The 22,472-nt window shown below is 48.3% G+C and overlaps 1 protein-coding gene across 1 annotated transcript in view; it reads left to right on the forward strand.

Moving 5' to 3' along the window:
- The window catches only part of AKAP12 (A-kinase anchoring protein 12), a 70,607-nt gene that overhangs the window by 20,385 nt on the left and 27,750 nt on the right, over positions 1 to 22,472 (forward strand). Inside the window, exon 2 of the mRNA XM_081945636.1 lies at positions 20,217 to 20,331. Within this exon, the coding sequence (XP_081801762.1) occupies positions 20,217 to 20,331 (115 nt within the window). The remainder of the gene's footprint in view (positions 1 to 20,216; positions 20,332 to 22,472) is intronic.

The following is a 22,472-nucleotide window of genomic DNA, read 5'->3' on the forward strand; positions in this document are numbered from 1 at the left end:
TCTATGCATTGTGCCTCTACCCTCCTGTCCTAACACTCTTCCTACCAGCTACTCGTCCTTGAGGTTCTCTCAAATCTCTCTTTCTGTACGATATTTTTTGGTGTATAAGATGTACTTGCCCCCCAAAGTGGGTGGAAATTCTGTGCATCTTATACAGCGAATGTTGCCAAAGCCACGCCCACCCATCGGCCCCCACCCTTTGGCCTCTCCCAGCAATTTGCCTCCTTGCAGCAAACAGCAAACAGCCTGGTCAGCTTCAGCACAGCCTGATTTAGCATGAGCAGCTGATTGGCAGTTGGATCTGCCTCCCAAAATACCAACTACCAGCTGTTCCAGGCTGTGGAGATCACTGCCCATCACTGCTTCAGCCCATTGCTGCCTCTACATGCCCCATTTTTGGCCTCTGTGTGTCCTGTTTTTGGCCTCCACACACTCCATTTTTGACCTGTTCCACCTATCTCCACCGCCTGGAATGGGCCAAAAGTGACGCATGGAGGCCGAAAATGGGGCGTATGGAGGCGGCAATGGGCGGCAGGGATGACAGTGGCAATGGGGGGGTGGCGATCCTTGCAGCTTGGAAGACCTGATAGATGGTATTCTGGGGGGAAGATCCAACGCCAATCAGTGCTCATGCTAAATCAGGCTATGCTGAAGCTGACCAGGCTGTTTGCTGTTTGCTGCAAGGAGGCAAATTGCTGGGAGGCAGAGGCAGATTTTTTTTTGTTTTCCTCCCCAAAATCTGGGTCTTTTTGTTCTGAATGACCTATAGTCCAAAAAAATATGGCACTTCATTTAAAAGTTAGTGTTAAAGCATTGGCAGCTATGTCAATTGAAAACATGATTTTCCTAGTTTCCTTTAACAAGATTTATTGAAAAGGAATGGAATAGGGTTACAGAAAACTCAGCAATTATGTGGTTTTCTCTTCAGAACCCATCTTATCTTTCAACGTGTGAAAGGGAGAGACTTTTTAGTATTTTTAGTATTTTTAGTAAAGGACACACAGAAGCTAAATTTATTTCAGGTATCTAGGGAATGTACAGGTGGCTAGGGTATGAATCCCATTCAGACTTTGAAAATACCTTTATAATCACAGTATTTTACATGAAGATTTTTGCTTAAAAGTATTCCCATCTTTTTTTCCCCTTCATACCCTTCCAAGGGGGTATGTCCTATAATCCGGGAATCCCGGTCTAGATATGTTAGCCATGGTGGCACAGTGGTTAGAATGCAGTACTGCAGGCAGTTCAAGTTTCACCACTTCAAGGTGACTCAGCTTTCCATCCTTCCAAGGTCAGTAAAACGAGGACCCAGATTGTTGGGGACAATATGCTGACTCTTTAAACCACTTAGAGAGGGCTGTAAAGCACTGTGAAATAGTATATATGTCTAAGTGCTATTGCTATATTAATATCCTTTAAATCGTGCATGTACATGTTGAAAATATGCTAATTAAAATGAGGAGGACATTTTAAGGCAAAATGGATTCTATCAATTTTCACAAGTGATTTTGCAGGTATAAATGTATCAAGAGATAAAATAGGAAAGAATCAAAATATGCCCAAACCCAGAGGTTAGTTCAGTTTACTTTGATATAATATTCATCAGAGAGGTTATGATAGCTAGAAAGCATTAGATTAGGAAGGCTGGTATATATGTGGTTGTGGAGCAAATATTTGTTTGATTCCACCCCAGTGGGCAGGGTTATGTGGCATAGTCCTCTGTGAAGATGAGCCAATCAGTGCAACTGTTGTTTTCTCTGCTGGTGTTCTGAAGTTGAATTTTTATTTAGACCAACACTGTATATTTTAGGAATACTATGCACCTTGACCGTGGGAATATGGTTGCTTGCTTTTTATCAGGCAGTGAAAGGTCTTGGGCTCACCCTGCAGTTCTCAGTTTTTCACAACATATATTTCTGTGTCCTAGAGACTTAGAAAGTTTAAGAAAGGCTTTCTCTATATGTAACATAAACAATAAGGATCCGTGAAAGACTTTCACTTTAGTTACCAAAACAGAGTGAGCATGATATAGTTTATCTCATTTCATTTGGGACCCAACATCTTCCTGGTGTCATAAAGGTGATAATAGACACCTAAATTGTTGGTCAAGTAACTGTGAGTACAAAAAGGACTCTGTCATCTTTGCCAGCCGAGAGCGTTGTTGATAGGAGAGAGATCAAGCAAGAGCATTTGAAGATCAAAAGTCATGGGAAAGACTGAAAAGATTGCAGGATAACAGAATACCAAGAATATTTCTAGAGAGTACTGTAGTTTCTAAACCTAACTGTTTTGTAGTAAATTCCAATCCTTGATACTCTGCAAACCATTTGAATACTTACAGACCTAACTTCAGGATAAAGTTGATTGATGATTTTTGGCATACTAGAATGTCTGAATTTGATAGCCAAGTCAAAAGCTAAGAATTTCATTTAGAGTGAAATCAGCAGCTATTAATAGTAAGTTATCTAATCAAAATAAGGGTAATATATACTTTTTCCTAGTTAAAAAGATATGGCAAAATATTCATTTAATTTTAAAATCTCAGTTATATTTTCATAGAAATAGTCTGTATGCTTAATTTTCAAATTCATTTTTACTCTGTGCCTAGTAGATGTTGTATTGTGTGATCTTGGCAACATTATATGTTATAAAGGAGTTGATTTATAAAAGGGTTGGAAGCAGAAAGAGACGCAGTGGCTCAGTGGCTAAGACGGTCGATCAGAAAGGTTGGCAGTTGGGTGGTTTGAATCCCTAGTGCCGTGTAATGGAGTGAGCTCCCATTACTTGTCCCAGCTTCTGCCAATTTAGCAGTTTGAAAGCATGTAAAAATGCAAGTAGAACATAGGGACCAACTTGGTGGGAAGGTAACGATGTTCTGTGCATCTTTGCCGTTTAGTCATACCGGCCACATGACCACGGAGACATCTTTGGACAATGCTGGCTCTTTGGCTTTGAAATGGAGATGAGCATCACCCCCTAGACTCAGGAACGACTAGCACATATGTGCGAGGGGAATCTTTACTTTTACCTGAAAGCAGAAGGGGAGATTCAAAATTGTTCATTATCTAGCATATAATGGGAGAATAAAGGGAGTTGGATGCTACAAAATATGAGCAGGAGGGGAAAATGTATACAGTAATTGATTCTGACTTGCTGCAATCCTAAATTAAGGCATTTACACTGTTGAGTACCTGCCATCTGCAGTGGCATTAATTGCAAATGCAATTGACAAGCTGCCTTTGCCTGAAACTTTCTTATCTCCCCTTAAGAACTGTTGGCAAAACACAACATTTCTAAGCACCCTAGCCTTTAATTATAGTGCCTGGGATTTGGCAGGGTATTGTCTCTTAGTGGAAGGACTGTTCTTAGATCTAAAAAGGCACCTAAAATGTCTTAGGTGTGCATATCAGTCAACTCCTAACCAACCAACCAACCCTCCCACTCCGGTGCCACTTTAAAGCAAAACAACCTTAGGAAATGGTTAGTCTGAGTGGAGTAGAGGCAGTTATTAAAGGAATGCTTAATCCTTTCCCTATGGCAAATTTACTGCTCAAACTCATCTCTTTTAGCCTACTTTTTCCTTGGGCAGAAAGAGGAAGGGACCTACACTACTTACTAGTCTTTATCATAAATAAAGAAGCTGGGTTGGGGAGTGGGAAACAGGTTTCGATGTGTATGTGAACTTTCAAAGCTAGAAAACATGGTTTTAAAAGAAAAGAGAAGAAAAAAAGAAAAGAAAAGAAAAGAAAAAACAGACAAAAATGCTTCCCACCTCCAAAAGTTGAGTTTTGGAAGCTTTTTCTGTAGAAATCAATGTTTAGTTAATGCAGCAGTGAAGAAAAATATTCAGAGTTCTTCAAAAAAAAATAATTTATTGCTCCCTGTGGCAATTTAAATCTATTATATACTCAGTTTCCCAGTGGGATTGTTAGAACAGGTGATGTTAAAAGCCTAACTGTTGTGGAAATCTGGAGGGGGAGGAAATGACCTATTCAGGCATAGCTGTTGATATACAGTTTTTTAACATTTTGTACATACAGCTGCTCTGATGCTTAGTTATATGTGGGCTGGTTCAGATTAAATAAAATAGACTCCAGGTCTACATCACTGCTCCACTCCTACCTGGTGCACCTGTTCATTGTCTTAAGTCCACAAATATGTGGGTGTATCAATTTAGAGCCCACAAAGATAAATTCTTTCATACTGAATAGTCTGAAAGTGAATCTAAAAACTAACTACCTGACCCACAATTAAGTAGTTTGGTTGATTCTTGTGCAGGCTTTCCTCAAACATTGTGGTGTCCATGCATGGATTTTAGTCATTTCAGAGGCAGGATGGGCAATTGGTTTGATTGGAAAGGGTGTGATCCTATTTTCTTTTCCCTCCCAATCCATGCTAGAGGAAGAGTTTTATGCAAAGTGTGTTAAGTATATGCCCAGTGTTTTTGTGGTCTCAGGTGAAATCCCCTCCACCCCAAAAGATGGGGAAAATCTATTTATCTTTGTTGTTTTGCATACTGCCATCAAATGCAGAGTTTGAACATTTTTTTTTTTGCCTTCTATCTTTCAGGTATGTGGAAAATGTTGCCTTGTATTTCTTCTTCCAGTCAAATATAGCCAGTTCCTTCAGCTTCTACTCCTGGGACCTGTTTTCTAGATCATTGACCAGCTTTGTTACTCTCCCATGAACTTGTTCTTGTGTTTCTATATCCTCTTTTAAAGTGCAATGCTGAATTCAAAACTGAAGGGAGGAGGTCACAAGGGGGAAAGGGGTCTTTTCAATAACAGATGTTGCGGTTTGATTGAGACTGATAAAAGGGAGACTGGGTTAGTTGCAAAGCTCAATTAATTTACAGTTCAGGGAAGTGGATTGGAGGAGTTGTGTAGGAGCTACAAGTAGAAATGCCAACAAAATACTGAAGTGGAGAAGAATACTGTAATGTATTGGCAGAAGTTTGTGAAGAGATTATTCCTAATCTCTTGGAAGGATATTGCTGTGGGGGAAATTATTTGTATTGGAAGCAGCACCTACATATATCATTCTGTATTGGGCTTAATTATTTTTGTTTTCTAAACATGAACTCTGGGGAGCTGTTTTGTACATTTTTTAATTTTGGACAGTACTTTGGAAAAAAAACCTTATCTTTTCCAGTAGAGTGGAGGGAGGGGGTCACAGAAGGGTTATTACAGCCTGATTGGTCCATTTGACTGAGAGAAAACTTCTTAACCTTCGGCTTCTCCCGTTGGTTCCCAGTTTCCTCTCAGTCGGTCCAAGACTCAGGTTTGGTTCCTAGTAAGAGTGTTTTAGGGTTTTCTAGTTAGTCAGTAATAGTGACTATTGATCTTTGTAAATTTGGATTTTTTAATTTACTAAATTTAAAAAATTTTTTGTAGTGGGTCTGCCTTGCAGGGCTGTTGTTCGGCTGCCCTCAGAAGGCTGGGAGACTCAGTGGGGGGGGCGCTGGCTTCCTTCCCCCGCCTCGAGGGTCGCTCCGGACTGATGCCTGGTGTCTCGGGCGTGCCGGGCGACCCTGCGTTCGCTGAACTTGCTTGCGGTGAGAGTCGCAGCGCGCCGGGGCTTTTCGGTGCGAAAGCGACAGATCGGCTTCAAATTTAAATTGCTTGCAATCCGGGCCGGTTACAGCCCGCGGCGGTGGCGCGGGGCCGTTTTCTGGGACTTGGAGGTCTCCTGGTGATTTAAGAGCTCCAGCGACGATCTTGGGTGCTGGTCGGGGCGGCGAGCTTGCAAGCGGCCGCCCGCAGGCAGAAGAAGTTAAGGGCAAGGTCGGTGGCCATTTTTAGGCGCGCTTTTGCCAGGGACCGCCCAAAGAAGCCGGCAGCCATTTTGCATCACGTGTCTGGGCTTGCAGCACGGAGAGGCTGGACACAACGTGGCCGTGCAGTTTGCAGCTTTACCGGAGGCCCGGAGCAGGCGATCCTCACCAGCTGAAGGGCTATTTCTACCTCTGAAATCGTTTGGTGCACGTGAGTGGGGCGATGGCAAGCGTTACCAACTGTACAGGCAGGACAGGCAGTTCAATAGGCAGAACTTTCAGGATCGTTCTAGGTATCAGCCGCAGTCCAAGCGGCCCTTTCGAGGGGGGGCGGCCGTCCCTTCCGCAGGGGGAAATGACTCAAACCCGAGTCATCCCATCGGAGGCCGCCTGGCACTGTATGCGGACAAGTGGGATCAGATCACATCAGACGGTTGGGTCAGGGCGACCGTTCGCCACGGCCTAAGGTTGGAGTTCCTCTCCAAACCCCCGAGTTTTTTCAAGGTCTTCCCCCCGGCTCGAGATCCGGGACGCCGTCGTCTCATGGACCTCGCTGTCACCCATCTCCTAGACATCAGGGCGGTGGAGGTAGTTCCGGAGCCGGAGAGGGGTCAGGGTTACTACTCACATCTGTTCGTAGTCCCGAAATCCTCGGGGGGTTGGAGGGCAATCCTCAACCTGAAGCGTCTCAACCGCTACCTAGTCTACAGGCGGTTCAAGATGGCGTCCCTAAAATCAATCCTGCAGGGCATTCGGAAGGGGGATTACATGGCCTCTGTAGATTTGACAGAGGCCTATCTCCACATCCCCATTCTCCGGTCTCACCGGCGCTATCTCAGGTTTTCTCACCAGGGCAGGCATTACCAGTACCGGGCCCTCCCGTTTGGTCTGGCCTCAGCTCCGCGGACGTTCACCAAGGTCCTGGCAGCACTGGCGGCTTACCTGCGTTCCATCCCGGTGAGACTTCGGTGCTACTTGGACGACGTCCTTGTCTAGGCGGAGTCCCTCCCCAGAGCCACGTCGGATCTTCGGCTGACGATCCATTGGCTTCAGGAGTTGGGGTTTTCCGTGAACTTTCCCAAGAGCCACCTGTCCCCGTCCAAACAGATCCTCCACTTAGGGACAGTGATAAACTCCGAGTCAGGGAGGGTTTGCCTATCCCCAGACCGCTTGACCAGCCTACGTCAACTGGTCTCCTCCGTAAGAAAAAGAAGGTCTGTTTCCATCCTGACCTTGTCTCAACTCCTGGGGAAGATGGTCTCTTGTATAGGGATAGTGCCCTGGGCCCGACTCCACCTGCGACCTCTCCAGTGGGCCTTGATTCCAGTCCAGAGAAGGATGATGAGCAACTCCTTGCGTCCAGTTCCTCTACCTGCGGAGGTGAGGCTCTCTCTTCGGTGGTGGTTGTCCCCAGCGCTGCAACAGGGAGCTTCCTTTTGGGAGCCCGAGAGAGTCACCGTGACAACGGATGCGAGCCTCTTCGGCTGGGGGGCCGTGATGGACTCCGACATGACCCAGGGATGTTGGTCTGCCTTGGATCTCCGTCACAACATCAATTGGCTGGAGCTGAAAGCCGCGAGACTTGCCCTCCGGACTTTTCGTCATCATCTGCAGGGGCGCCATGTCCTCCTGCTCACGGACAATGTGGCGACAAAGGCCCATGTCAACCGCCAGGGGGGCACCCACTCCCGTTCCCTTTGGCGAGAAGCGCAGGCGTTGGGCTTGTGGGCAGAGAGACACTTAGCATCGATAGTAGCAGAGCATATCTCGGGGGTGTCCAATCTTCAGGCGGATTGGCTGAGTCACACGACCCTGGACAATGACGAGTGGCAACTGGGCCCGGAGTTGTTTCTGAAGATATGCAGCAGATTCGGCACGCCACTGGTGGACCTGTTCGCCTCCCCCGACAACGCCCAGCTGCCACGGTTCTTCACCCATTTCCAGTCTCCGTCAGCGGAAGGAGTGGATGCTCTCAGGAGCCGGTGGCCCCCGGGCCTTCTTTATGCCTTTCCTCCCCTTCCCCTCGTTCCCCGTACGATAAGGAAGGTAGTCACAGAGAGGGCTCTCGTTATCCTGTTAGCCCCGTACTGGCCGAGGAGACCCTGGTTCGCGGACCTGGTCCAGCTGTCGGTAGCAGACCCCTGGAGGATTCCCCCAGGGGGGGGGCGTTCTGAGTCAGGGGGCTTTGCACCACCCAGGGCCTCAGTGGCTTCATCTGACCGCCTGGCTCTTGAACGGGGGATCCTGAGGGGGAGGAGACTATCGTCGGGAGTTATAGCCACCTTAGAGGCGTCTAGGAGACCGTCTACGGTTAGGATTTACAATGCCACTTGGAAGGCGTTTGCAAAGTGGTGTATTCCATTGGGGTTGGATCCCTCTAGGGCTACCGTCCCGGACGTATTGGAGTTCCTCCAGAAGGGGTTAGAGGACGGTTTGTCGCATAATACGCTCCGGCGACAGGTGGCGGCTTTGGCCACCATTCTGGGGGGGAGGGTTCCCCCACCCTTTCTCGTTCTCCCTTGATTAAGCTTTTTCTTAAAGGGGCGGCTAACATCCGTCTGCCTCCGGTTCATAGATTTCCGACCTGGGACCTTACTCTGGTCCTCAAGGCTCTGACAGGCTCCCCGTTCGAACCGCTTAGGACGGTGCACATGCGCCTTCTCACCCTTAAGGTGGTGTTTTTAGTGGCCATTACATCGGCCAGGCGCATTTCAGAATTGGGGGCTCTGTCTTCTCGCAGTGATCTGTGTATAATCCACCAAGACAGGGTTGTCCTGCGTTTGGATCCTTCGTTTATTCCGAAGGTGAATTCTCAATTTCACAGGGCCCAAGAGGTTGTGCTTCCTAATTTTTGCCCCAATCCTTCAAGGGAGCAGGAGTTCGTGTGGCACAGGCTGGATGTCCGCCGCGCCGTCCGCATATACCTGAAACGGACGGAGGGCGTTAGGAAGACCGAGGCGTTGTTCGTCTCTTTTCAGCCGGGCTCGTTGGGACGTAAGGTGTCCTCTTCCACTATCGGGAGATGGATTAGGTTGGCCATAGTTGAGGCCTACGGTGCTTCCGGGAAAACTCCCCCGTCAGGTATCACTGCCCACTCCACCCGCAGTGCCGCTACCACTGCGGCCTGGGCTACCAGAGCTGTCTATTTTTTATGTGTCCCTGCTTTTTTTTTTTTAGCAACATAGTGCAGAGGCCCCCAATCTTTTGGGCACCAGGAACCACTTCTTTGGTGAAAGGTTTTTCTGTGGACCAGAGGGGGGTGATTTTGCATGCTGCATGCATCCCATGGATGGGGCTTTGCTTGTTTGCATGGCCCGGTTGCTAGCATGCCATAGACCGGTGCCTGGGGACCCTTGATATAGCAGATGATTGATTACTGAACAGAGTCAAAGCCTTATGCATGACATGGATGTGGGAATTAATGTCTGCAGCAGAATATTTAAAATATAGGAATATATATAATGGTAATTGAAAACATTTTCCATTTCTCTGGCTATTGAATAATTTTTCTAGAGAAACAGGCTTAATATATATTACTTTATAATTCCTTGATGCAATATCGGATTCAATTATATTAACCTGGGCCTTTAAATGTTTTAATGTTAAAATATAAGACATTTGGGTTTTGCTTAATATGTTTTTTTTATTATGCTGCTGGACAGCTTCATACTTTGTTACTTGTAATTAGATTTTAGTTTGCAACGTCCCCAAAGACTTAACCATTCAATCAGTGGCCAGATCACTCTTGAATAAATTACCTGAACATTTTTGGAAACAGTATTGGACATTGGCAGGAACCAGCCCGTAGTCTTATAAGTGCTTGAAAACAACAATTTTCTTATAACAGAAATTATAACAGTCTCAATGATGTCATTCATTGTACAGAGGAATTGAAGCATCTGAAAATGATGCTGTATTGTCTTACGTCTAATTCTGTACTCTTTCTTCTTTTCCTATCCTGTGCTGAGAGGAAACTCACAAAGGAGAGGGAACCTGATTGTTTCAGAACTGGAGGCTTACACAAATATCTTGGAAGTCAAATTTTGTTCAAGAAGGCCAAGGAAGGATTTCTTGAGAGAAAGAGCAGAGGAATAGAGTATACAAGGGAATATTCTCCCACCCTCTAGTTTATCTCCAAAAGAGAGGCCTCTTTTGTAAGGATTTGGATGAAAAATAAATATTTTGTTGTTTAACGAGGGAAATGTAAGCAAAAAGCTCTATACTGGATTCCCAGCAGCCATTGACAAAAGCACTGAGGTTGTGTTTACCCTTCATTGGGCTGCATTGTCTCTCTGCCAGGCAGATGTAGCAAGCGTAGAACAAATGCCATGTATAAAAAGAAGGTATGCTAAGCTTCAGCCAAGTTCTAAATGAGATAGTAGGAAATACATAATTAATGCTGCTTACTTTATTTCCTGTAGGGATGGGTATACTATTCAGTATACTTGAGATCCGGATGAAATTTTCATCTCCCTTTCCAACACTGGACATTGAATTATTTCTTTTAATGGAAGATCTGAGAGCCTGGGCATAAGCATAAGCAGGTGCCAAGAACAGGCGAACCAGCTCTTTTGATTGATATCAGAAAGGGTTACAGTTACACATATGGATGTGTGTATGTGTATATGTATATTTGTACATAGGTAATAACTTAAGTGAGTATATTTCTGAACTATTGAATGTTGTACTGGCAAGCTTTTTTTTGGGGGGGGGGTAAAACAATAAAGGAGACTGGCATAACAGTAAACACCACATCACAGCAGAGAAGTTTTGGAGAAGAGAACAAGTTCTAAATTTGATAGTCTTCAACCTTTCCTTGGGGAGTTCTGAACTTGCTATTATAGTAGTATATAACTATTTATTTATTTGTTTGTTTGTTTGTTTGTTTGTTTGAACTAGTGCTTCCTAAATGAATCCTAGTGTATTATAAATATAAGGGATTTTCTGCTCCAAAGAATGGTGCTAATAAAAACACCACCTTTTTAGAATATGACAAACAACATCTGCAAAGAACTTATAATACCACTCTATAATGCCTTGGTAAGGCCACACTTGGAATACTGCATTCAGTTTTAGTTGCCACGATATAAAAAAGATGTTGATACTTTAGAAAGAATGCAGAGAAGAGCAACAAAGATGATTACGGGACTGGAGGCTAAAATATATAAAGAATGGTTGCAGGAACTGGGTATGTCTAGTTTAATGAAAAGAAGGACTAGGGGTGACATGATAGCAGTGTTCCAATTTCTCAGGGGCTGCCACAAAGAACAGGGAGTCAAACTATTTTCCAGTGTAGGAGGGGGAGTGGTCACGTGTGGGTATTCTCACAGCCTGATTGGTCCAAAGACTGAGAGCAAACGCTTAAATACTCCTGCTTTCCTTTCCTTCCCAGTTTCCTCTCAGTCTTTTTTGGTCCAATCACTTGAGAATCTGTAAGTAGATAGAAGATTTAGTAATTTGTGGATTTCCTTATCTAATTTGGTCTGGATTTGGCTAATTGGGCATTTAAAAACTTTTATATTTAGCATAAAAGTTTGAAAAGTTTGCAGCTGCAGTCCAGGAGGCAGTTTCTGCCTCTGGGCGGTGTGGGGAGGGTCCCTTGGGGATCCAGATCTCCCATCCGCGAGCACAGAGCCTAGCCCGACCCTCGGGGCCGCGGGGGTGCCGGCTCTCGAGCAGCTGCAGCCACACCGACCGTTCTCGTTAAAGAGGAAAAATTCGGCTCCACGAGGTTTTTGGGCGGCGAGAGAAGCCGCCGATCGCTGGAAGCGGCGTTTTTTCACCCGGGTGCGATCCTTTGTGAATGAGATGGGCGAGCGAAGGGGGAGTGCGCGCGGGCCTGCCGTGGGACCCCGGAGAGCCGCCAAACCGTCGCCGCTGCTACTGGAGGCTGGGAGAGCCGGGACGCGCGGTTTTTTTGGCATTCTTTGCCGCGCCAGAGTCCCGGCGGCCATGTTGGATCGCGCCACGTGCACGAGGATCCCGCCACGTTTGGAGGCCTACTGGGGGCCTGGTCGGAGGTGGGCGGCCTAGCAGCATGGGTCCAGGCTCTGGTAGAGCCTACAGCGGCCTTCTCTCTGCAATCTCCGGAGCTCCAGGACACGTGAGTGTGGGCGATGGAACAGAACGCGGCTACTCCCCAGGGCCAGGCTGAAGGCCCGGCGCAAAGGGAAGGAAGTAAGGGGGGGCCGGGGATCCCTCGGTTAATCCAGGGGCGGGCCCAGCGATCTTCCAGGGCCTCCACCGGGGGGAGGCTAGGAGACATAGAGTATTGGAGAGGGCCTCTACCGGGGCTGGAAGGCAGGCCAGATCTGCAGGGCGGGGTTCTGCCTGATGATTCATCCATCAGGCCCTGATCGGAATATTCCTCTCCTAGAGGCTTCAGCCCTTCCTCCCCCTCTGTCTCTCCGCCCAGGTTCCGCAGGTACAGTTTGGCGGTTCAAATCCCTAGTACAGGACTCCTGTGTGAGCAGGGGGTTGGACTAGATGATCTCCAAGGTCCCTTCCAACCCTACAGGCGGGGGAGGTCTCTTTCTCCTTCCCCCTCTGTCTCTCCGGGGTTGGCGTGGTTCCTCACGCAGGTTGGCACCCCAAGGCCTGACCTTAGCCTATAGGGAGGGGGAGGATTTAGATCCCCCCCTAAAAGCTTTAGGAGCCTCGTTCGTCTGCCATTGTTAGGGCATCGCCCAGGGGGATAGGGGCTCACACCATGCTATATCTCAGTATAGAGCATCGTTTCCGTCTATGGTAGGCGAGACCTCTGCCATGGGGAAGGGGTCTCCCCGGGATGTGGGGTTCTCTGAGGACATGGGGGAGCTCTAGGGCCGAGAGTACTCTGCCCAAGGGGTTTTTTCCCCCGGCCATGCTCTAGGTCCTGCTGAGCGAGGCTAGAAAGGCCACCAAGTGCGCACGGGTAACCCTATAGTCCCTTCACCCAGGGACCCTGATATGGCCATGGTCTCGAACTCAGCCACAAACAAGGAAGAGTCCAGCCCCTCCTTTATTCATGGAGGTGCTGACCTATCGGTAGTCCCGCCCCTGCAATTTTTCTAACCCTGGGGGTAAGGATAGTCACCTCTATACTGGTGAACAGGCCTTTGCAAGACCGTTCATCTGCTCTCCATTGACGGTCCGGTGTTCACCCTGGTCTTTTCCTCCCCAGTGGGGTCTGGGGACGCGGCAGATGAGTGGAAGTCTGGAGTTAAGCGGGCGGGACTTACCTACGGGAGTATTTGATGCCACGGCTTGGACCATTGAATCAGCAGCCGTGGCTTCATATTTCAACCGGGCTTCAGTCGTGGGGATTCACCAGCTCCAGGATCGCATTCCGATCCAAGACGAACGGTTACATCAGGGCCTTAAAATTATTGCTGCCGCCCAATTTCAGCGGGCGCTGCTTTGGACTCAGTGGAGTTTGCGTCCAGCGCCTTGGCCTCCTTGGCGTCTTCCCGCCACCAATTCGGGGCTCCATAATGGAATCTGGCAGCTGTCCCTTTCAGGGGCACCAACATTTTTGGGGCGATTCTTGATCCAATTCTTGTCGGAATCAAGATTCTAAAGCGGTCTCATCCTTGCCGCAGGCAGTCTTACAGGTCCCCTAAGTTTGATCGTCAACAACGCTCCCTTCCTTTAGGTCTGACAGGCAGTTTTCGCGGCAGCCCTATTGGGACCGGGGTAGGTTCCAGCATCAGGCCGGGCGGACTTTTCGTGGGGGTGGCGGTCGCCCGTGCTGCAGAGGTGGTGACTCGAACCTGAGTCGTCCCACAGGCGGCCGTCTAGCTCTCTATGTGGATCGTTGGGACGGCTTCACGTCCGTCTCTTGGGTGAAGTCCACGGTGCGCCAGGGCCTCAGGTTAGAGTTTCTCTCCACGCCCCAGGACCTTTTCAGGTTGTTCCCTCCGTCGCGGAGCCTGGAGCGCCGCCGCCTGAGGGATCAGGCAATCAAACTTCTCCTGGACATTCAGGTGGTGGAGTTTGTTCCCCGGTCGGATCGGGGACTGGGCCACTGCTCCAACCTGTTTGTGGTTCCGAGGAATTCGGGGGGTTGGCGAGCACTTCTGTATCTCAAACGTCTGAACCGTTTCTTGGTGTACAAACATGTCAAAATGTCTTCACTCTGGTCTATTCTGCAGGGCATCAGGAGAGGGGCCTTCCTGGTGTCAGTAGACCTCACGGAGGCCTATCTTCACATCCCGACCTTCCCGCCTCTCCGCAGGCTCCTACGGTTCTCGCCCGGGAGCCAACGTTATCAGTACAGAGCTTTTCCGTTTGGGCCTGGCCTCGGGCCCCTGCACCTTCACGAAGGGCTGGCAGCGCACTTTCGGGCCATTCCAGTGAGACTTCATGTTACCTGGACCTGCCTTGGGCCAGGCGGGGTCCCTTCCGCAGGCGATTTCAGGCCTTCAGCTCACAATCCGGATTCTTCAGTCCCTGGGGTTCTCAGTATACTTCCCCAAGAGCCATCTGTCCCCCTCAGCTCGCATCCTTCCTCTGGGGTCGGTGATAGATTCGGAGGAGGGGGTGGTGCGCCTATCTCAGGACAGTCAGGTCGGGTTGCGCCAGTTGGCGGAAAGGGTCCGTGTAAGTCGGGCCATATCTGTCCTCACGTTATCACAGTTTCTGGGCTGGATGGTGTCGTGCTTTGGGATGGTGCCGGGGGTCCAGGCTCCACCTCCGCCCTTTGCGGTGGGAGTTCATTCCGTTCCAGAGGGACTGAATGGGCGACTCTCTCCGTGCTCTCTGCCCCCCGGCGGGGGTGCGGGCATCCCTGCGGTGGTGGTCGTCACCGGCCATCCAGATGGGCTGTTCTCTGGGAACAGGAAAGAGTGACAGTCACCACGGCCGCGAGCCTGTTTGGGTGGGGAGCTCTGGTGGGCTCCCGCATAGCTCAGGACAGGTGGACCCAGACAGATCTCCGGCTCAATATAAATTGGCTAGAACTGGAGGCGGCCAGATTCGGCCTCCCACACTTCCGGTCCTCGGTGGAGGGCCGGCACGTCCTCCTCTGACGGTCAGTGTGGCCGCCAAGGCTCACATCAATCGTCGGGGGGGACGCGGTCTCGGGCGCTCTGGCTGGAGGCTGTGCGGCCGGGCGCCTGGGGGGAGAGGCACCTCTTGTCCTTGGTCTCGGAGCACATCTCTGGCCTCTCCAACCGTCAGGCGGAGTGGTTGAGTCGAGCCACTCTGGACAATGGCGAGTGGCAGATCCATCCGGACCTCTTCCGGAAGATTTGCCAGCGGTTTGACATGCCTCTGGTGGATCTCTTCGCGTCTCCAACGTACGCGCATCTGTCCCGGTTCTTCACTCATTTTCAGTCCTGGGGGGCGGAGGGGACGAGCGCTCCCAAGAGCTGGGGGCCGGCGGGCCTCATTTACGCCTTTCCCCCAATTCCGCTCAGCCCGGGGGTTATCAGGTAGGTGGTGATGGAGAAGGCTCTGGTCATAGTGGTGGCCCCCTTTTGGCCAGGTGACATTGGTTCGCGGATCTCACCCAACTATCGGTGGCCCCCCCGTGGAGGATCCCACGGGAGGAGGTGGTCTGGCGACAAGGGGTCCTGATCCCTCCGGGGCCCAGTGGCTTCATCTGACCACATGTTTGCTGAACGGGGTTTGCTTTTAGATTCTTACAGAAGGGTTTAGAGAACGGTCTGTCACACAACGCCTGGCGGCGCCGGGTAGCTGCTTATCTTCGGTTCTGGGGGGGAGCGGGGTTCCCCTCGCTGTCTCATCTTCCCCTGATCAAGAGGTTTCTTAAGGGGGCGGCTGATCTCCGGCCTCCCCCTGTTCACAGGTTCCCCTCGGGGGACCTGCCCCTGGTCCTCAGTGCCTTGCCGGGGGCTCCGTTCGAGCCGCTCGGGTCGGTTCTTCTCAGGCTCTTGTCCCTTAAGGTAGTTTTACTCGTGGCATTACATCCGCTCGGCGCATCTCGGAGCAGGGCGCCTTATCATCCAGAAATGATCTCTGTCTCTTTCATTCTGATAGGGTAGTACTTCGACTTGTCCCTACCTTCTCCGAAGGTGACCTCTCCTTCTCACAGGGATCAGGAGATTGTTCTGCCGGACTTGGTCCGGGGCCGTCTTCGGATGGAGAACGGCCCTGGCATCGGCTGGCTGTTCGTCGGGCCTTGCGCATTTTCTCCGGCGGACGGCGGAGCTCCGCGGGTCGGAGGCCTTGTTTGTTCCTTTCATCCTAGGTCCTTGGGGGCTAGGGTGTCTTCAGCCGCCATTGGCCGTTGGCTGCGTCAAGCCATCCAGGGGACGTATGCGGGGGCGGGGCGTCCCGTCCCTCAGGGATAACGGCCCTTCCCACTAGAAGTGCCGCGACTGCGGCGGCGTGGGCCACTAGGGCCCTCCTTGACGACATCTGTCGAGACTCCACTGGGGTGTCCCTGATACCGTTCATCCGGTATTATCATCTGGGTTTGTTCGCTTCGGCGGATGCTTCCTTGGAGGAAGAGTGTTGCAAGGGGTGGTAACAGATGCTCCCCTTGGGCCATGGTTATTGGCTAGGTTATCCCTCCCTTGGGACTGGGCTTTGGTATGTCCCACACGTGACCACTCCCCCTCCTACACTGGAAAAAGAACATTGGTCTTACCTGAACGTGTCTTTTCAGGGTAGGAGGGGGAGTGGTCACGACCCGCCCTGGGTTTGGTGTTGGGGCCAAGGGGAGCCCGGGGTCCTCCGGGGGAGGGAGGTTGTGTTGTTTGTGATTGTCGTTCCAGTTCTGCTGTTCGCCTTCGAGGAAACTGGGAAGGAAAGGAAAGCAGGAGTATTTAAGTGTTTGCTCTCAGTCTTTGGACCAATCAGGCTGTGAGAATACCCACACGTGACCACTCCCCCTCCTTCCCTGAAAAGACACGTTCAGGTAAGACCAACGTTCTTTTTCTAAAGCACCTGAGGGTAGGAAAAGAAGCAATGGGTGGAAACTAATCAAGGAGAGAAGCAACTTAGAACTGAGGAGAAATTTCCTGACCGTTAGAACAATTAATCAGTGGAACAGCTCGCCTCCAGAAGTTGTGAATGCTCCAACACTGGAAGTTTTTAAGAAGATGTTGGATAACCATTTGTCTGAAACGGTATAGGGTTTCCTGCCTAGGCAGGGGGTTGGACTAGAAGACCTCCAAGGTCCCTTCCAACTCTGTTATTCTATTTCTAAAATAAATTAAATTCTGACCAGAGATTTGAAACCCTTGAAAAAAATAAACAAGCTCTCCACGAAACACATAAAAAAATCAAATATTCCAGTTTAAAAGACTTATTTTCCATTTTTTAAAATAACCAATAGAGCTGCCGCATTCAATAGCTTCCTACTATATATTTGCATCAGACAGCAATCTTAATGATGAAATAAGAATCTTAAAGGAATTCTCTTTTAGTCTTGTCTATGCATATATTAAAAAGTGTTGCTAAGGTCTAGACACCACACATGAAACCCATCCATTCTTAATAGCTGCTTAATGCTATTGCCAGTTTCCTCAATGGAATCACTTACCTGAAGCTGGGGAGTAGAAGCCTCTGTTTCACAGGATTAACCTCACTTAAGTATTTTGTGGGAATATTTAAATAGAATACCCAATGTACCATCAGAGAGCTTTGAGAGTATAAAATGCACCTCTGCTTTCTGTCCCACTTCTTCATTCACCACCTAACTACCTATCGTGTTTCCCCAAAAAATTTACCCTGAAATAAGCGCTTGGCCCTATTTTTGAGGAGGTCTTATTATTTTGGAGGTGCAGGAGGTGGTGAGCGTGGTCACCTCATGGCTGCTGCTGTGTTGCAATATTTTGGGGGAGGGCTTATTTTCAGGGGAGGGCTTATTTTTTAGCCCATGCGCTCAAAAGCCCGATTGGGCTTATTACCTGGGGAAATCTTATTTTTGGGGAAACCAGGTACCTATCTAACTTAAGTCTTCTGTAGCAAACAAAGTACTCTGCTCAGTAGGTCAAGGAGGAAGAGAGGTGATTCTGTCCATCATAGTTTGTCTGATATTGACCCCAATGTTTTTATTTGTTATTGCTTAGCAGTCATATGGATAGATTGGTTGCATTTTTGGGGCTTCTACAAAATGCTTAGTTTTTCAAAGATGTTATGCTGAAAAGACCAAAGTGACATTCTTGTGGGATTTATTGTTTCAGATGGGGATAGTTATTTGATATTAGTCATTTTCGCCCTGCCATTCATGGGGGAATACTATTAGAATAAAATGTATAGGTATGATCTACTTTGAAACGATTAGGACAGTCCTACTGAAATAATTTTAACTGTTATAATGCATTGTGCTGCTGAGTCATCTAAGAACATAGAAAAATAATTTATTATGCTGTTTAGATTAATCCAACTGAGACAACTGGAACTATCTTATTTTAGGAATGCCTAATAAGTCCAGTATGGAAGGTTTTAATACTATAAAGGCAAAATTAGCATTAATATCTTTGGGCCTGGCATGTGGAATTTTTGGAATGGACCTTAGTCTGTCCTGAAGAATTTTGGGAATGATGGTGATTAGAAATGGAAGGAGATATATCCATATTCATCAGCAGGCTGGTTTGGCTCCACACTTTGATAACTGGCCAGTTTTGGGTTGGATTCTACTTATGAAGAGAATAACTTCTATTAATGAGATGGTTATTGGAGGATGGGGGGGAGGGGGTTGAAAGGAATGAAAATGAAATGAAGAACTGAATGAAATAATTTCTCTTTCGAAAGGGTTTTCTGTTCATGAGAGGACACAGACACTGTATACTGATTGAGCAAATATAGCGCTCATTTAACTGCGTTTATTAATTAAATAATCAATTCCACAGAATTGTTTACATATATAGATGACTAATTTCAAAGGAATGTTCCTACATTTAAGCAAAGTATGGATCTTGCCCATTAATTCTGGAACTAGATTGCATTTCAGTTAAATAATCTAAGTTGAAATTCTTGCTCTGTAAATTGGATTGTGGGTCCCCCCCCTTTCTCCTTGTGTTCATAATATGAAAGTGTGTGTGTGTGTCTGCAGGAAAAGCAAGCTTTAGGGCTTTCCTGGTTTTTGTTTTTTATGCAGATTTACCAAATGTTATCTGTTGGCCCTTGAGACATGATCGCTCTAATTTTGCATTAGTCCATTTGTGCTTTTTATTTCTTTTTGCTATTGCTGTTATTGTTTTTTTAAAGAATGTCTGTTGTTCTATTTAGAAAACAGTTAACTACTGTAGAAATTCAATGAATAAATACTTTTAAAATTAAAAAAATATGATTATGCATATTTAAGTTCTGATGGCATTTAAGAAGGGTTATTGGTTGATTTATGGTGAGGTTTCTTTTTCTTTAAGTCTGGTAAGAGGCCGTTGTAGCCGAACAAGTAGGGTACAGTGTTTTGCTGGAAGTCTGGCGTTTGAGGGAGAGATGTGCTCTGAACTAGCTAAAGTAGCTGAAGTGTTTTACACAAATTCAAACCATTAAAAATTAACATACTTTAGTGCAGTGGGAAGAACTGAGAATGCCCTCGAGGAGAGGGAGAACTGTCTGAGACAAAAACAGTTGGAATTTTTGTCAGCACCAGGAAAAGGGCATTGCTTAGAAGAGAGTCTTATAATTAGGATTTAGGTGTCACCTGAACAAATGGAGGAAGCAGGTCTGCATGTTTATGAGGCAAATTTCAAACCAACTCATCCCTTTTCAGTCTGGCAAGAACTTCTATAACATTAACTAAAGTGAACCATCTGCAAGAGGCACCAGGCTAGAAAGCAGGAGATGGTGAGTTCTAGTCTCACCTTCGACATGAAAGCCAGCTGGGTGACTTTGGGCAAGTAACTCAGCCCAACTCATCTTACAGGGTGCTTGTTGTGAGGAAAATGGGAAGAGGGAAGGTGTGTTGGATATGTTTCCGCCTTGAGTTATTTGTAAAAAGGCAGGATGCAAATACATAAAATAAGAGAGATGACTGTTTTTATTTACTGCCCTCTGTTTCATTTACTGCCTTCTGTTAATTCTTTCTGCTGATGATTGATCTGTCTTTATGTTTGTATTTGTTAACACAGTGTTCATGGCTAGAAAGAATACATTTTGATAAAGCTGATACCAGCAAATTAGTTTGTTAGTTTTTATGTTCTCTTTTAAAACTTCTATTGAAAATGTGTGTGTGTGTGTAGGATTAGTATTTATATAGTGTGTATGAATATTTTGAGGTACAGATCAGTTTAGAACATACTTCAGTTGATGAATCTTTTTTTTTTAGAAAGTGTTACCACATGTACAAACGTTTTCCAAAATTGTGAAATTGTAATCAAGCCACCTAGCGCAGAGGTACATTTTATGATTTCTAAACTGAAAAAGACACATTCTAAAATACATTTTCTTTCTACTAAAAAAGGGGGGGGGGAATTAAAAGATTGTTATATACTGACAATTATTTTTCCTTCCCTTTTTCCTTCTTGTGTTTTATTTCTCTATGTAGATTTTACATAAAAATGGACAGATATCCAGCATTAGTGAAATTACCAAAGAGCACATGGAGCTCAGCCACGAACCAGAAGTTCTGAAAGAACAGCAGTCAGTTCTTACATTAGAAGGTAAGGAGATGTTTATGGCTACAGGAAAGATTCCTTGGAGTTCTGGAAAAGATCAAAGGATGTTGGAAGTTCTGATCTTTTTATACAGAAATGGTATAAATCCCAAAATATTATGTGCTAAAATTGATATTCTGAAATATCAATATAATTCAGATATACAGTTGTAATATTGATGTGCAGTGGATGTTTACAGGGGTATGTAAATAGTATAGTGAATTATATTGCAGTTAATCGAAGCATTTGCATAACTGGAGCTATCCAGTTCTTCTTATAGCCCAGTGATGGCGAACCTTTTTTATACGGCATGCCAGAATTGTGCGCATGCTCGCTACTGCACCCCCCCGCATGCCCACTCAATTCCCCACCCAACTGTGCATGCGCACATGACACACACACACACACACCGCATGCACCCCTTCCCCCATGCTCCGGAGGCTTTCCTGAAGCCTGAGGAGGGCAAAAATGGCTTCCCCCACCCTCCTAGATGCCCTCTGGAAGCCAGAAACAGATCCTTTGGGGCAGTTTTTTGTCCTCTCCAGCCTCCGGAGGCTTTCCTGAAGCCCGGCTCCTCTTCCTTCCTCAGCTGTTGGAAGAGTGCTGTGCCCGTTTTATTCTCTTTGGGAGCCACTATGCTTGCCCCGGCGCGAGACTAGCGCTGCGGGGAGAAATCAGCAGGAGGGGGAGAAGAACACAAACTTCTCTAGGGATGCCTTCTCTCCCACTCTCTCCCTGATCTCTCCCTGGCAGCACTCACTTCACGCGGCAGCAAAGTGTGTGCGTGCGTGTGTGTAACGGGGGCTGGCTGGGACCGGCTGAGAGGCTGGCAAAGAAGCGGCTCTCGGAGGAAGGCAGGGATGCTGGCTGGCATTCGCTTCCCTTACTTTTCACCACCGCCGCCCCAGCAGGATGGAGCATTACCACCACCCCCTGCCACAGACAAACACACCGCTTGTTGCCGCGCAAGACGAGCGCTGCTGGGGAGAAATCTGGGAGGGGGAGAAGAAAACAAACTTCTGCTATGGATGTCCTTCTCTCCCCGATTTTTCCCCAGCAGCGCTTACCTTGCACGGCAACAAGCGGTGTGTGTGTGTGTGTGTGTATGTGTGTGTGTAACGGGCTGGATGAGATCGATCACCTGAGAGGCTGGCAAAGAAGTTTTCCCCACTGCCGCGAAAAGGCAGGGATAGTGGCTGGCGTTCATTTCCCTTACTGCTCATCGCGGCTTGCTCCCTCGCCACTTTTAGCTAAGCAGGGCAGGGGGGCCTGGGCTGCAACCAGCAGGGATGGGGCGGTAATACTCCATCCTGCTGGGGCGGCGGCGGCGAACAGTAAGGGAAGCGAATGCCAGCCAGCATCCCTTTCTTCTTCCTCCGAGAGCCGCTTCTTTGCCAACCTCTCAGCTGATCGGTCCCAGCCAGCCCCCGTTACACAGACGCACACACACACTTTGCTGCCACATGAGGTGAGTGTTGCCAAGGCATCCCGGTACCGGGGCCGAAGGGGTGGCGGTGGTGAGGACAGGCGGGCAAGGGCTTCCCTCCCTCCCCACCCAAGCGGGCTTCTTGCATGGCTCCAGCCTGCGGCTCTGATGAGGATCCACGGTCCGGAGCGCTGCCGCTTCCAGCGGGATATATTCTGCCAGGCCCTTGGCGTCGTCTTTATGCGGTTAGCTCGCTTTCTCACCAGCAGCTCCTCCGCCAGCAGCCTGGTTGGAAGTGGAAGCGCAAAAGCCACTGTTGGGGAAGGGAGGAAGGGGTGGCGGTCACCTGTTCACGCCACCGCCACCCCTTCACCCCTGGTAATGGCAACTGTTGCACTGCTGCTTCCAGCTGGGATGCTGGAGGAGCTGCTGGTGGGGAGGTGAGCTACCTGCATAAAGACACCGCCGAGGCCCTGGCAGAATATATCCTGCTGGAAGCGGCAGCACTACGGACCGCAGAGCCTCATCAGAGCCACAGCCTGGAGCCGTGCAAGAAGCCCACTTGTGTGGGGAGGGAGGGAAGCCCTTGCCCTTCCTTGCCACCGCCGCCGCCTCATCCCTGGCAGCTATCACAGTGCCGCTTCTGGCTGGTGTGAGAGTGGCTGCAGGGGCCGGCTGGCCGCTCCTGCCCTTCCCCTTGTGGTGCTGCTGCTTTTCTGAG

This window comes from Natrix helvetica, assembly GCF_964273705.1.
Source record: "Natrix helvetica genome assembly, chromosome: 2".
Classification (NCBI taxonomy): Eukaryota; Metazoa; Chordata; class Lepidosauria; order Squamata; family Natricidae; genus Natrix; species Natrix helvetica.